The following is a 14,446-nucleotide window of genomic DNA, read 5'->3' as shown; positions in this document are numbered from 1 at the left end:
TATTCAGCCACTATTCAGGCTAAGTGCTAATTTACACATTTTGTGGTGGTGTCATTAAAGACACCATGTCCCGTGGTTTTCCTTAGACATTGTGAGAAACATGTGGGAAAATACGGAATGCACATGTGATCAAGTGAGTGAAGGCAAACTAAGGGTACAAACGTTTGAAAATTTATCAATTTTCAACTGGTAAATAATACCTGACTTAATGTAAAGGTCCCCTCTCTGGTGCTAGTATCGATTTTACACTCAGTTGAGTTTAATTTTGAGCCATTCGAATTTGCAACCACCATTTTGGCGAAGGGTCTACCCTGAAATACCAAAATGTCTCAAATGTCTCTTACCTGTAATTTTAATTTCTAACGACAAAAAAAAAAACACTTTTGTCAGACCAGACTTGCTTTTTGTCAGGTCAAAAACTTGTCCTTGACCTGACAAATGACCTGCTTAAATAGACAAAAAATTATTTCCAGGCTTGGGTGTCTGTAAACTGCATTTGGTTAAACCGTTTTAATAATACAGCCGTGAAATGCAGATGACGAATAAACTGGTACAGATTGTGTTTGTGTACATCTAAGAAACACGCACTCTTCATGTATAGTAGCAAAATGAATGAGTGTCGAACTATTTAGATGTACTGTGTATGTAAAATGTTTAAATTATGCAGGGTCGATTCAAAATGTGTAGTAAATCAAGTTACATGTAAATCGAAGTCGCTAAATGAACATGGGGCTTATCTATCAGATCGATGTCGCGGTCTGTTTATCACAGACTTACCAGAACAACCCGCTCGCTCAAGCTAAAAATCTCAGATGTCAATGAACTTATATAGAAGACCTTGATAACCAAACCGATCATCACAGGACAAAATAAACTAAAGGATTACTCTAGGTTGATGATGTTAAAGATACTGAACAATCTTTTGTCACCTCGAACGCTACTGCTATGAGAACCAAATATACAAACACTACCTACCACTTTAGAAATTCGTCCAGCAACTCATTCAACTTTCCTTTAAATTTGGATTCATCCTGCATTCGTAAAGAACCTGATGATCCTCTCCGACCTAAATGTTCATCTGCTACAGAATAGTAATCATCCAAATTCGCAGTATACTCCGACCAGCCAAATCGCCGTTCGAAGAGGTAAAAGGTGAATGAATCCAGGTCTTCTTGCAAAAGGATAAAACTTTCCGGCGATTCACTCGGGAAAGGATTCCTAATATCGTTCAAACCTTTCCGCAGCCATTCTTTCTCACAGTCGTCCTCATCTGAAGACGCTTCATCGCCAGCAGGAAGGAGGGCTTCTCTCAACTTTTGCAAAGCAAGAATTTCCTCTTCCGCACAAGAAGCATTTTGCAAAGTGGAAAGTCGAAAAGAAAACTGTGCCGAAGGGTCTTCGTTGTCAGTCATCGTTGAATGTTTACCCAGATTGAAGGCTTGGTTTTCATTATTATTAACCAACGGGAGATGTCTACAATAACCAGGTGTCTTAATGCATCCTAATGCATATGTCACTTTTGTCTCAATATAATTAATAGAAAAGCAGAAAACCAAATCAGACAAAATAACAAAATACCGCCATTTTTCGTACCAGCGAAGATTTATTTTGCCACGTGATCCGATTCGTAACGAATATTCACGACAAATAATCGGCTGTTGCTCGTCTATTGTTCGGTTAACGTTCGAAACAAAGGTGCAGACAGGGGTGCTTCCTTACGTAATTATTTCCCCGAATAAATAACATTTCCGTTTGAAAAGCGAGAATAATCAATAATTGTCTTGGCTCAGAAAGGTAGGTTTGTCTTTTGTATGGAAAACTGAATTGCCAGTAGCTCGGTTCGTATCTTTAATTGTTCAAGATAGAAAGAAACCTAGGAGGAGCTAGAAACGACCAGTACCGAACCTTTTTTTGCCCTACTGCTAGTAAACAGATGGCCGGTTCGTGAAATTTGAGATGACGCTTGAGAACTGATCTGCGCGACGTTACAAGTGATTGCGTAAATTAAGTGCTGTGTTAAAATCGATCAAGCTCGATCATCGAAAAGCTAATTGATTATAAAGCTTACTATAATTCCAAAACCGAACGCAGTGGATGATTATTGAGTCACACGGGAGTTTACACGCTGCTTAACAACCGAGGCGCGAAGGCAGCTGTAGAGTGGTTGGTTCATGTTAGAGTCCAGAGATCGGCCCTGCTTCATTGATGAAAAGACAAATTTTTTCGAAATGTATAGTAACGAAAGACATCACTGATCTGTTTTCAGTCCCTGCAGAACGTATGTGAGTTTTTAATGTGCAATGAATAATTTTGTCTTTGTTCCGTTATTTAGGCTGCTTTTGTTGTACCTTTGCAGGGTATTTTCTAATAACACTTTTGCTGTCAAATTCTTTGAATTAATTGTGTCATTTTGACAGGAAATGCAACTAACAGTTATTGATTTTAGCCATTATTTGAGAACAAATTTTGTTATTGGACGAGCAAAACTTTTCGCTCATGTCTTTTTTCTTTACTTAGCCAGTATTTGAGAACAAATATTGTGTCAAAGGACGAACAAAACATGACGCACGGTCATTGTCTGTCATAAAAACAGACAGGGAGCTTATTGCACACTTTGTGAAAAAATAGCGCATGTTGAGAACCAATCAGAATCGAATATCTTGATAAGTAAAATATTATCTGATAATTCAATCACAGCAGCTGACGTGACACGCGGAGACTACAAAAGACCTTGCTCTCTGCACGTGATGTTGGCATGACAGTTGATAATCTTTGGAAGTTTGAAATTGAAACAGACCACCTGCAGAAAAAAACTCACTCACATGATGTTTGTTTCAAGGTCTTACAAGTTTCTACCCTGCAGCTGCAAGCAGAGGTCCCTTCGATCTTCCTAGAAAAGTCGGGAAGAGGAAGAGATCTCTTCCCGACTTTTCTAGGAAGATCGAAGGGCTCTGCTTGCAGGGTAACAAGTCTTTACAGCCATTACCCTGGAGATATTTGACAGCGCAACTGATAAAACATAAATAAAACGCAAGTTAACGTGCTGACTTCAACAATTCACTAAGGGTGCGTTCCTTTGGGGTGATCTGGATCAGGATCAGTGATCCAAGATCACTCGGATCATGGTTCATCTAAGGAACCGATGAATCCGTGACTAGAGTGGATTCATCGGTTCCTTTGATGCACCATGATCCGTGTGATCTTGGATCACTGGTCCTGATCAAGATCACCCCGAAGGAACGCACCCTAAAAGATTAACGATCATTAACACACTTCATTTAGATTAAACCGCAAAAAAAGTGCAGTCAACCAATCAGGTCATTTTTCACTCGTTCCCGGCAACAATCACGTGGCATTGAACACGAGCTTGCTACAATATATGTCTCCATATATGACGTACTTACAACGAGATCGTTTTGCTCTAGTTAAGGATTTTGTTCGTGTCAAATTAGTTTGTAAGGGCGCTATTTTCAGGATTTTCTTACGACCATGAAATTTCGCCGCCACTTTCAGATCATCGCTTCTTTCGGGGGTCATAATTTTCGAAACCTTACGGTGATAAATGCTACATTACTCTCATTTTCTCTGTCGCTTTACTCTGCAGTCTATGTTAAAGTGCTCACAGGCAAGTTTTGTGTTGTCTGCTTCTCGACAGTGTCTTCAGAAACAAGTGAGAACAATGAGTCAGTCGATTTATGATTTCACCGCTAAGAACCTGAAAGGGGATGAGGTCACCTTGTCAAAGTACAAAGGGAAAGTGGTGCTGATTGAAAATGTGGCCTCTCTCTGAGGTACAACTGTCAGGGATTACACCCAGGTATGTCATACTACAACATAAACCTCCTTATGAGGTAAACTACAGAGTACAGGGCTATCAGACATCTCATTGAATCACAAAAGTGCCTACTCTGTTTTGCTTCGTTCTACAAAAGGTTTTGACACATGTAAATGAGGCGGTCCAAAGTGACCCTGCGTTTTGTACTTTAAACCAGTGATTTGTTGGTACTAATACTCTAGTTTTTCAGTACTTGACAGCATAGTTAGTGTCCCCTCCACTAACTATGTTGATAGTAACAGGCTCATAGCTAGACTCAAATAATGGGGTCAGTGGTGAGTACAAATGGGTCAGGCACCACCCCACTGCACCCTGTAACAACACTATTTGCGTGGTGGAGTGCTAAATAACATGAACAGATACTGGTACATACCAGTGAAAGATTTATGTACTGCGAAATGTCATCGCTATTTTCAACAAAAACCAGCCATCCTAGGCTTGCCAGTCAATTTGAAATTTTTGTTCCCCACCCCCTCCCCCCCCCCCCCCCCCACTCACTATTCTCACCTCCACCCAGACAACACCCAGGTATCTGACATTTTGAATCTCAGGTGGTGAAATTTCCATCCCTTGGACCAAAAATGGTCTGCAATTGCCCTACCTTAGAGTTGTACGGTTGCTCAACAGACAAATATGAGAAAAGGAAAAGACAAAATTCCACCCTCTGTTCCACTTTGTCCCAAATTTTGTTTTTGTATATTATTAAACTCAGAAGTGATAAGTTTTCATTGGTAAAACTTAACGTTTACTTTCAAACCGAACACAATGCTAGTGAAGGCCTTTCTTTTCAAGCCAACACTTTTCAAAGAACAGTGTTGTCTAGAGCTACATGATATCTTGGTTCACTCCAGAAATGTCTACCAGTCAGTGGCTGGTCAGGTTTTTCATAGAAAAAAAAAAAATCAAGGTAACAAGTTATGCTATGATTGGTGCAGCGTATACAATACATATGCACTGATTGGTCCATGTAGAAAATCTGGCAAACATTGGGAAAGGAATGTCAGTCTGAAGAACCCACATATGGATAAGGAACATTCTTTCTGGGGTGTAGACAATTCCTTGATCTTTATTGACGTGTTATTGAAATGTGTTAGGTGCCTTCAGCATATTCCTTTGTTCCCTGTCTTGGAATTTTGCTACCCAAAGAGTCACTGTACTCTGGTCACTACAGGTGACTGTATTCAGCAGGAGAAGGAGCCAATTTCTTTTGAAGACCTAATTACCAATACTAAACTAGTTGTGTTCCCTTCCAAATGTGAAGCAAACTTTACTTAATTGATCATTTTGCTTATCGGCAAAAATGTCCCACACAGGCACTAATGTTCATTACCCCCTGCCCCATGAAAGTCCAGTTGACATTAAGTGCCGCGAACAAGTGAATATAGTAACGGCCTTTACATTCCTTGTCCGTTAGGGACACTTTGAAAGTTCCCTGGTAGCTGAGCATTGATAGTCTGTCCACAGATGTTTATTTAAATACTTTTGCTTCCGATCTCAATTTTTACGATAACTGCAGAAATTCTTGCACAGTCGTTGGCTAATTTTCATTGTCGATAAGCAGACAGGCACATGTATTTATAATTTATATGATGTGTCAACAAGTGAGAGCATAGAATTTGACAATTTGTTATCATAAAAAACAAATTGACATCAGTTGTTCATGCGTCTGTCCTGTTATTGGCAATGAATTTCATCATAACATTGTCAACTGAAGTAGTCCGCGGATCCACTCAGCTATCATCTCATAGATCCACAGCTACTTTGGCAATGTTATGACGAAATTCATGATCAATAGCTAGCAGGACAGACGCATGAAAAACAGAGGTTAATTTGTTAACTTGACGAGTTCAAGACAACATAGGGGATCTGTAGACGGACTAGAGCATTGAATTCTCCAACACCAACATTGCCATCATAATTTAGCAAGTGATCTGCTGAATGAGCCTTTTCTCTTTCATTAGTTTTTAAATATATCTGTTTATTCTTCAGATGAACGAGCTTATGGATAAGTACAGTAAGAAGGGGCTCGCTATTCTGGGTTTTCCCTGCAATCAGTTCGGTCACCAGGAGAACTGCAATAACAGTGAGATTCTCAATTCCCTGAAGTATGTACGGCCTGGGAACGGGTTCGTGCCCAAGATCGATCTGTTCAGTAAAGTCGCAGTCAATGGCAAAGACGCACATCCTCTGTTTGTCTTCCTGAAGAAGAAACTGCCACACCCAGTCGATGACGAGGAACATCTGATGGGCGACACCAAACTGATAATATGGAATCCAGTACTCAGATCTGACGTGTCGTGGAATTTTGAGAAGTTTCTTATCGATTCAAATGGTGTACCTTTTAAGCGATACAGTAGAAACTTCCTCACAGCGGACATTACGCGTGATATTGAAACTCTATTGTCCAAGAAGTAGCTTCCGAGATATAGGAACGTACGTTAACCTGAGAATGTTGTGAAAAAAAAAAAAGGAAAAAAAAACACCAGGGAGAAATGACTACTTATCAGATTCAAAATATTTCCATGTCTGTTATAAGGCATTCAGGATAATTTTTGCGGAGCACAAACGTTTTTAGGCAAGCATTTAGTAATTGTGTTTAGAACATATTCAGTAGGGTCAAGACGAACAAAAAATTGAGGTGAGTCCGGCGAGCGAGGCTGTAAGTCGCGAATCAGGGATCTGGATACCAGATATTTTGCCCACCAAAACTGGATTCGGAGTGCTCTGTGGCACTTTCGAGAGACTTTATTCAGACACAGCACGTGCATTCAGGGATGTGTTGCCAAGAAACGTCCACATTTTGAGCAAGAAGTTGACCTGTACCAGGTATCTGGCTCATTGAGGAGCATGCAGCATGAAAAACCGCAAGAGAAAAAACAGGGAAGGATTGCAGCGCGCTTTTTCCTCCCCAGAGCCGCCTGTCCCTCTTAGCCGAAGGGGCTTTGAGCAGACCGTTCTGGGGACAAGAATGTGCAATGTTGGAAAGGTTTTCGCGCCGATCCCCTCCCTTATTTTCTCTCGCAATTCTTCTTGCTGCCTGTACTAACCGAACATCTGGGACAGGCTTGCTAGAAGTCATCCGCCAAGTTCTCTGATTACTTTCAGAACTTTCTTGATTACCTTCAGAACGCCATATTCATTCACCCAACACGTATTTACGTTTAAGTTTTTTTTTCAGCTTTAGCAAGAGATGTACCTAATACATTAAGAAGTTATTGGCAAAATTGTGTTTAAAAATGAGAAAAGGGAATACAAATTATCTGGAAGTGAGTCATTACTCCCTCTTTGACATTCAGTGAAACGTTATGGAAAGATGTATTGTATCAGGTTAGAGGTTCACCACGTAAATTGCGGGAAAACACGCCCACTGGCATTGGTCATTGAAGATAAGAGAATTGAAGTTCACTGTTAGGGTTTGTGTTGTGCATGACGGCTTACACGTAAAAATGTTAGTGTACGCTTGATGTTAAAACACACCATGTATGTTTAGAGCGGTTTTAGAGAGCCTGACGCCAGCAAGTGTACGCCCTTGCGTGACATTATGATGGAGCTGATAGAAAGAGTTTTTTAAAAAAAGTTGTCAGATCTTGAAGGAAAGCATGGACTCGTCCGTTTGGGGTGAGGTTGGAACTTGCTGGGTGAAAAACGAAAAGTGGGCGTGTCAGTTCCCCGTAGATTGTAAAAAAATATTAAAGAAAAGTTTTGGACGTTTGTGTTTGCCTTACTGGATAAAAGTTTATACGCACTGTCGATCGAAAGATGTAAAACGTTTAAAGGCTAGGAAAACTCCAAACTCTGGTTGACTTGTCATTAGGCTATTTTCCCGCTCTCTTATGTTCTCATAGACTGTTCACAGCCTCTATTTTTCAACGCACGCGAAAGAAAAAGCGAGCCCGAAGCACGCGGGGATGGTGGTAGCCTGTTCCAGGCTCTCGGTCAGTGGGGACGATCGAAATAAAGGGCGGGCGACGAGCGGGATCAACCACCCCTCTTGTCGCCCGCCCGCTTTTTCGATCGTTCCCACTGACCGAGAGTCTGGCACAGGCTAGCGTGGTGGCGCTTCAATAATTACCCTGTCAAGTCTCCCGTTCTGCACTGGCATCCATTTCTCTCGCGATTTTATCCGCGCGTTCAACGATTGAATAAAAATACGAGAAAGCAAAGGGCTGTGAACAGTCCAATGTTCTCATTACGTTGACCACGAGTAAATTACACCTAATGACAAGGCAGACGTTGGTCCGGTTGCAGGTGATGCCGTGAGTTCTGTTTGAATACAAGGTGGTTTCAAGAGACTTTGTTCATGCTGCTTAGCGACATGATTGCCACTTCCAATTTTAAATTACACTGAAAATAGCCAGCGCGCAGACAACTTCAATACAGTAACTAATGAATCTAACGCAAAAAACTCAGAATGCACTCCAAGGCGTTCGTTTATTCCACGATAAAAAATTATAAATTCAGCAAAAATTTTTCATAACAGTCTAACAGCTAAATTGAAGTACTTGACTGCGTCTGTTTACTGGCGTTCAGCGTCGTTTCATGTACAAATTTTACAATAAGATACAAGTGTCTTTACTCTCTGCTTTCAGTGGTTTCTCTGGGAGGCGCCTGTTTCTGTTGCATACAGCTCCGTGCAACAGACTCGAACAACCTACAAAGACAAGGCAAAGATAAAGCATGACATGGTGGGAATTAGCTCAGTAATTTCTACTTGAATTACTTTGCTAAAGGAACAAATATCACATTCTCCTTTTGCCCAATCATCGGTTTAGGATTATTTTGCCCAATCAGAAACTTGCACGATGGCTCGCATTCAATTGGGTTTCCAGAGTTTCCTTTGAGGTAGAGAGAAAGGGCCTTGAAAGCGAGGGTGTTTCGCACTTGAAAAGTTGTGACCATGAGGTAACGTCAAATTGTGTGCTCCGTCAATTCTAGCCTGCGAGCAGGTTCACCTTTCAGTCACGCACGCTAACAGCGAGGAGCAAAGAAGCGATCCGGCGGGAAGGAGTCTGGCGTTTACATGCCTTCTTCTTTAACTTTCGTTACAGGTCTAGAGTCGAAAAGGCAGGAATGGCTTAAAGAAGAATCATTAAAATTCTAACCCGCGAGACTTCAAGTTTTGTTCTGCTTCACAAAGAGAGCGTTCAATGTAATCAAATGAAGTAGACCGTGGTGTTCACCCAAACATTTCAGCAAGGCATTTTGTACTTACTTTTCAATCTCAGGAGCGCAGTGGACGAACTCGTGCGTCCAAAACTTGTATTGATGATTCTTGATAAGCTCGATAAAGGTGATGAGAAGACCCCACGGATGAGGCCTGTTCACAATCAGTCGCTCTAACAAAACCCTACAAGAAAACATATAACGACAGTCAGAAATGGCAAGATGAATGAAGAGATAAATTTACCAATTCCCAATTCTCATAACTACCATAACAAATTCAAGTCAATCTTCTGGGAGAATTAACATTCTGAACTTGGAATTTTAGTGGCATTAAGGCCTCGTCCACAATACGCCAGAGGAATTTGAAAACGGAAGTGCATCAAATGTTTCCGTCCACAGTGCGCCGGAGGAAGTTTAAAACGCAACAATCACCGGCCATTTTGGATTTGTGTTTGACGAAAACTCGGTCAGGGAAAAGCTTCGTTTAATTTTCAAAGTGTTTTCCGTCCACCCGACTACGAATAGCCCGCGTTTTCAAATTCCTTCAGTTTGAAGAGCGTTTTCGAAAAGCTCCGTTTTGGTGACGGATTAGTGTGGACGATAAGCCAAACCGTAGAAATAAAGCTGCGTTTTCTCCGGTGTAGTGTGGATGCTGCCTAAATAGCCTTGTGGAGAGTAGGACATTAAGAGTAGGTCATTCGACACGTAGCCGAGCAGTACATGCTAAACAGGCAAAGACAGCGGGCCGAGACCAACGCGCGATTCGCGAAGCCAAACCAAAATGTGCAGTTTGTTGGGTCAGAAGCCCGATCTAAGTGAAGGTGAAGGACATTAATTTTTGGATTTAAACCTTATGGACGCCTTACCTTGTGATCTGTTCCTGAATGGCTTCTGTGTTGGCTTCCGCAAACAGGTACAGCAGAACACAGCTGAAGTAATGCGTGTGGCTATTTGGATAGCGTAACTGGTTTGCAATTGCATTCAGGAACAGGTATCGCCCTGGAAATGACAGACAATAAGGTCGCTGAAAGAACCATCAAGGCTTCTCGCTTCTCTCTTACCATCCTTTTTATTTAACCCTTTGCGGCTGTCACTTGGTGTAGAAGACACAGTTGACGTAAAACAATAGAGAACAAAAGGACAAAAGAATGAGGAAAACAATGACAACAATAGGTTTGTTGGACGGTATTTTATTGTGACTTGTCCTGTGTCTTCTACACCAAGGAGTCCCCTTTGCTGAAAGCGTGGAAATGAAGCGGTACTAAACGTCGAAGATATTACAAAAGACAACAGTTTAGTCGGCGCTATTTTGCCAGATTTGTTGGTGACTTTGTACCTTCAGTATCCAGGTCCACAGCCAAGTTCTGGAAGATGTCCATGTGAGACGAATGAGTGATGGTCGACATGGAGGGGGTGCCGCTCTTGCTGTGTATGTAGGTGATGGCCTGTGTGCCGACGTACAGAACTAACGCGTTCATCAGAGGCACGTTGTACCGTGTTCCAGGTTCATTAGATACCTGATAAAACGGAGAGAACATTAAAAATTAACATGAGAACAAAGATTGAATTGAGGAGAAAACTCATTCAGTTGTTCATGATTTTAACGCTAATTTGTCCATCTGCTATCAATGCGTATTCAAGCAGCCGAAGAGCTGAAAGAAAATCATGGACAAAAGCACCTTTTCCTGACATACGTCCAAATTCTCGGAATTAATTTAAAAGAAATACATGATAAACGTTCAGGAGAATTACTAATCCAGTTAAGAATATGAAAATAACTATCACTGCCTCACTGTAAAACATCAAAATCTGGTCGCCATCATGACAGGCTGGTGAACTGACCCCTTCGTCTCTAGAGTAAAAATCTCGTTCAGCACGCTTAGATTCTACATTTATGATCTCGCTTTTATTTTTTTCACTTGAAAGAAGAAATAATGATAACAATAAAAAGAAACAGCACAGTTTACCTGCAAGTGTGTTCTCAATTCCGTCAGGAACGTCACTGGAGCGCGAGTCTTCAGATACGAATCTAAATCCTAACGAAAAATAAAAAGAACACCCGTTGTTCTACTACCACATTCACGTTTTGTTGTGTCGATCGAGAGCATCACTGAACTGTACCTTTTTAAAGCTGGCGGGCTGGATAGCCGACGCGAAGTTGGTCAGAATGCGCGGTGAATGGGCGATGTCGGTCAGCAAATCAACCTGGGTTGGAAAAAAAAAAGTCATCGTCGCCATTGTTAACTATCAATATTGGTTAAACGAAAATGTTTTACCAGTGAATATATGAAAGATCATATATATATTTTGTTCATAACAAGCATTTTTTCCATGGTTAACTGCACGTCCCTGACAAGCGTAACAATAAAATACACGACCCTTCGTGGAAAAAAAAGGAATTAAAAGATGCTTTGGTTGGAAAAAAAAAAAAACAAAAAACAAAAAACAAAAAAAAACAAAAAAAAAAACCCGAGATAAATGCCCGGTACCGAGAAAATGTAGTTTCAATCAGTCAGAAACCGTACCTTGAGGTTTGGCGTGAAGGGGTCTGGGAGCCTCATGTTCCGTGGAAAGGCACTTAGAATTAGGTTTCGCATCTGAATGCAGTTAGGAGGAATGACGTCACAGAAACTGAAGTGATAATCACACAAGAATTCTGGGAAGTCGTGGAGTAGCACCAGTAATACGCGCAATGTTCCCTGGGAACAAAAATCAACACAACAGGTTATGACATCGAAAGTCTCAATCAATCCTTTACAAAAGTGACATCGAACTACAAAACTAGTTATGTAATTCATCAATGCTAGCATACAACTCTGATATCTGCAGTACGTAACGTATAGTAGTAGACTGTTCTTCTTACTTCCCTGATCAATAAAGTGAAGGGGATGCTTACGACCCAGTGTTTAAGTCAGATTTCTCTAACAACTCGCTCGTACCCATTTACACTCCTGGGCGGAGAACACAACACAACAACCCAACCAGGGCTCCAACGGCAGGATTCGAAGCCTAAGACGCCAACTCACAAAGCATGGAATGGTGTCCCACCAAATTTATAAAATTGACAAAACCAAAGCCAAAACCCTGCACAATTGTGCACCCTTAAAGCCTTCTTTCTGCTCTAAATCTGTTCGGCTTTTGTGTCTAGAAATAATACGTATTTAAAAGGTTAGTTTCTTTTCCTTTTTCCACGAAGACGTGCAAGACTGCTACTAACCTTGTAAAGCAAATGTGTCTGTTTAGCCAGCTCTGCGTTCCTCAGGAATGGAGCCAAAAACTTGAACAGGTCGATCAACAGCTGTTGAAACAAAACCCAGCCCTGCAAAAACAAAAACTGCGGATTAGTTGGGGGGTTACCTTCGATCTGGAAAAAACATTAAATGAAATTGAGTAACTGCCACAAAGTTACAACGAGAGGATATGACGTGCTTATCATTTTTGATCGCCCTGTCCGATACCCATTGTGGCCCTACTTGCTATGAATATACGATCCGTCCCTGTTTAACCTAACCTATAAAGCGGCGGGGTGAGCACAGGCTTACCTTCTGCTGAGGTGTGTTCAGTAGAAGCTTGGACATCAGGAGACGATGCGAGATCAGCTCGAGCCAGGCGTACGCGAACCCTGATGCACGGGAAGGCCGAAGGGCATGGAACACAGTGCTGCAAACAAATCATGCACTAACAAGTTTAGTTAATGATGTCTTGAATTTAATTATCTAGTGATGACAGGTTGCAAAAATATCAATTAACGACGTCTATATCAATTACAATAGCGAGTTGCATGAAAACGCCCTGCATCATCATGTAGGGGTGTGGATGTTAACTTTATGCACTTGCAAATTCTCAGTATTAGCATTGCAAGAAATGTATGGTAATCAATAGGGAGAATTAACATTTTGAGCTCTAGTCTCACCTAAATGTCTGTAGGACCTGGAAGTTAATGGCTTCTAGGATGGGTTCTGGTTGGTTGAGCTCCACCAGCAGCATAATAAATATTCGGTGATAAGGCAGCTGTTGAAACTCCGTGTGACGAATCTCGTGATCTTGAAACAACACGGTGGCGACTGTACCAAGGACCTGTAACACAACACAACGTACGCGATGTTATTGGTCACGCTACAGTGGTTTAACTGATTTTGTCACGACCCAATTCTGTCACGGTAAACATGTTTTGTGTGCTATGTTACAGCATTTGTCGCGCAACTTTAAGCGACTCTATCACAACCATGCAGCTAACACGATAAATCAGCTGAAAGTCGAGTCAAGTGAAACTACGTAACAATGTTATAACGAACGACAAAGACAAAAGGATAATATTGAAAAACCTTAGAATAACAATATGGGTATGGACATCACACTTACGAAAATAAAACGATTTCGTGACAGCGCCCTGAAGTGTTTTGCTCAACGCCCTGAACCATCTGCGTATCTGTGTGTACCAGCAGGCTAGACAGTAATTATACTCACCCTACTGAGGAGATTAATCTTTGTCACGTTATTAGAGGCATCTCCTGAGTGACGCACCAGAAGAGCTATTAACCGACAATACGCATCCAGGGTGTTATAACACTTAGCACGTGCCATGGTTGGACTGTTGGGCTGAGGAACCAAAACACAGGAAAACAAGTGCCAATCAGTAGAAATCGCGATAATATTACTCATAGTTGATACCAAAGGGCCAGGTTTCTCCGCCCACCCCGACTACTCTGCGAGAGGCAAATATCTTGAAGGAAAGAGGACAACAAGGATGGGTTACGAAGGCACCACCAGATTCAAAAGGCCAAATCCACTACAGTGGGTCTAGCTTTCAAGTCTGTGGACAGAACCTGGTGTTGAGCTATTCAATGAAAGCTACTGACCGACACGTTCCTGCGCCGTTGGCTGGGCGCGGTTGTTCACAGGGTGGATAACACTATCCAGTGGCTAAGAGTTGACAAAACAAACTACGCTATCCACTGGATAGTGATTTACTCGGTGAATAGCATTATAGACCCTTTGGACAACCCGGGCTTAATGTTTCTTATGCTCAAATTTGTACAAAGAAGCTCTTACTTAGAAGTCTATTCATGAAGTCGAAGTGTGTGCCCATTTATATAAAAGTTATTGAGTGGAACTTCCAAGTAGCACCAAAATTAACGGGACACGCCAAAGTGTCAGGAATCAGGAGGATACAAACGCTGGGACTGACAATGAAAACCACATATAGCGAGTTGAAACTGAAAGCCGACAGTCATGTTCCCGCGTATTTAATCTATTAACTTACGTGATCTCCCAAAGCTCTGTATGAAACCTCCACACACAACTCCGTGCTGATGCGGAAAAACCTCGTGATCAGATCATCCGTTCGAAGAATTCCCTGCTGGTGAAGCTGAAATGAACACAAAAGAACACATTAGAACATTGCATCAAATGCAGAGGTCCGACACACGCACACAATATAGAGGGATT

General features: G+C 41.6%; 2 protein-coding genes and 1 pseudogene across 7 annotated transcripts in view; 1 reads left to right on the top strand and 2 right to left on the bottom strand.

The window, feature by feature from the left end:
• Positions 1–1,667, bottom strand: part of LOC145465408 (uncharacterized) — a 32,678-nt gene extending 31,011 nt beyond the window's left edge. For both annotated transcript variants that reach the window (XM_081449190.1, XM_081449191.1), the window contains exon 1: positions 976–1,667. In XM_081449190.1, coding sequence (XP_081305316.1) covers positions 976–1,412 — 437 coding nt within the window. In that variant the 5' untranslated portion in view covers positions 1,413–1,667. The remainder of the gene's footprint in view (positions 1–975) is intronic.
• Positions 1,668–1,732: 65 nt separating this feature from the next.
• On the top strand, positions 1,733–7,508 carry LOC145465412 (glutathione peroxidase 1-like; annotated as a pseudogene). 3 transcript variants are annotated; one of them, XR_014041593.1, is made up of 3 exons: positions 1,733–1,794; positions 3,656–3,817; positions 5,825–7,508. The product of XR_014041593.1 is annotated as a glutathione peroxidase 1-like, transcript variant X3 (transcript). The 3 variants fall into 3 exon arrangements; XR_014041592.1 differs by lacking the exon at positions 1,733–1,794 and adding an exon at positions 1,806–3,555; XR_014041590.1 differs by lacking the exon at positions 1,733–1,794 and having other exon boundaries at positions 1,808–3,817.
• A 738-nt stretch (positions 7,509–8,246) lies between these two features.
• The window catches only part of LOC145465406 (CCR4-NOT transcription complex subunit 1-like), a 35,146-nt gene continuing 28,946 nt past the window's right edge, over positions 8,247–14,446 (bottom strand). For both annotated transcript variants that reach the window (XM_081449185.1, XM_081449186.1), the window contains exons 47-58: positions 14,262–14,366; positions 13,466–13,597; positions 12,912–13,075; positions 12,541–12,658; positions 12,216–12,317; positions 11,524–11,697; positions 11,120–11,203; positions 10,966–11,034; positions 10,335–10,515; positions 9,865–9,997; positions 9,048–9,182; positions 8,247–8,486 (exon numbers count right to left, since the gene is read on the bottom strand). In XM_081449185.1, the coding sequence (XP_081305311.1) occupies positions 8,408–8,486; positions 9,048–9,182; positions 9,865–9,997; positions 10,335–10,515; positions 10,966–11,034; positions 11,120–11,203; positions 11,524–11,697; positions 12,216–12,317; positions 12,541–12,658; positions 12,912–13,075; positions 13,466–13,597; positions 14,262–14,366 (1,476 nt within the window). In that variant the 3' untranslated portion in view covers positions 8,247–8,407. The remainder of the gene's footprint in view (positions 8,487–9,047; positions 9,183–9,864; positions 9,998–10,334; positions 10,516–10,965; positions 11,035–11,119; positions 11,204–11,523; positions 11,698–12,215; positions 12,318–12,540; positions 12,659–12,911; positions 13,076–13,465; positions 13,598–14,261; positions 14,367–14,446) is intronic.

The sequence above is a fragment of the Orbicella franksi genome, chromosome 13 (assembly GCF_964199315.1).
Source record: "Orbicella franksi chromosome 13, jaOrbFran1.1, whole genome shotgun sequence".
NCBI classification, from domain to species: Eukaryota; Metazoa; Cnidaria; class Anthozoa; order Scleractinia; family Merulinidae; genus Orbicella; species Orbicella franksi.
Note: the sequence above shows the minus strand (reverse complement) of the source record. Positions and strands in the feature narration are given on the sequence as shown.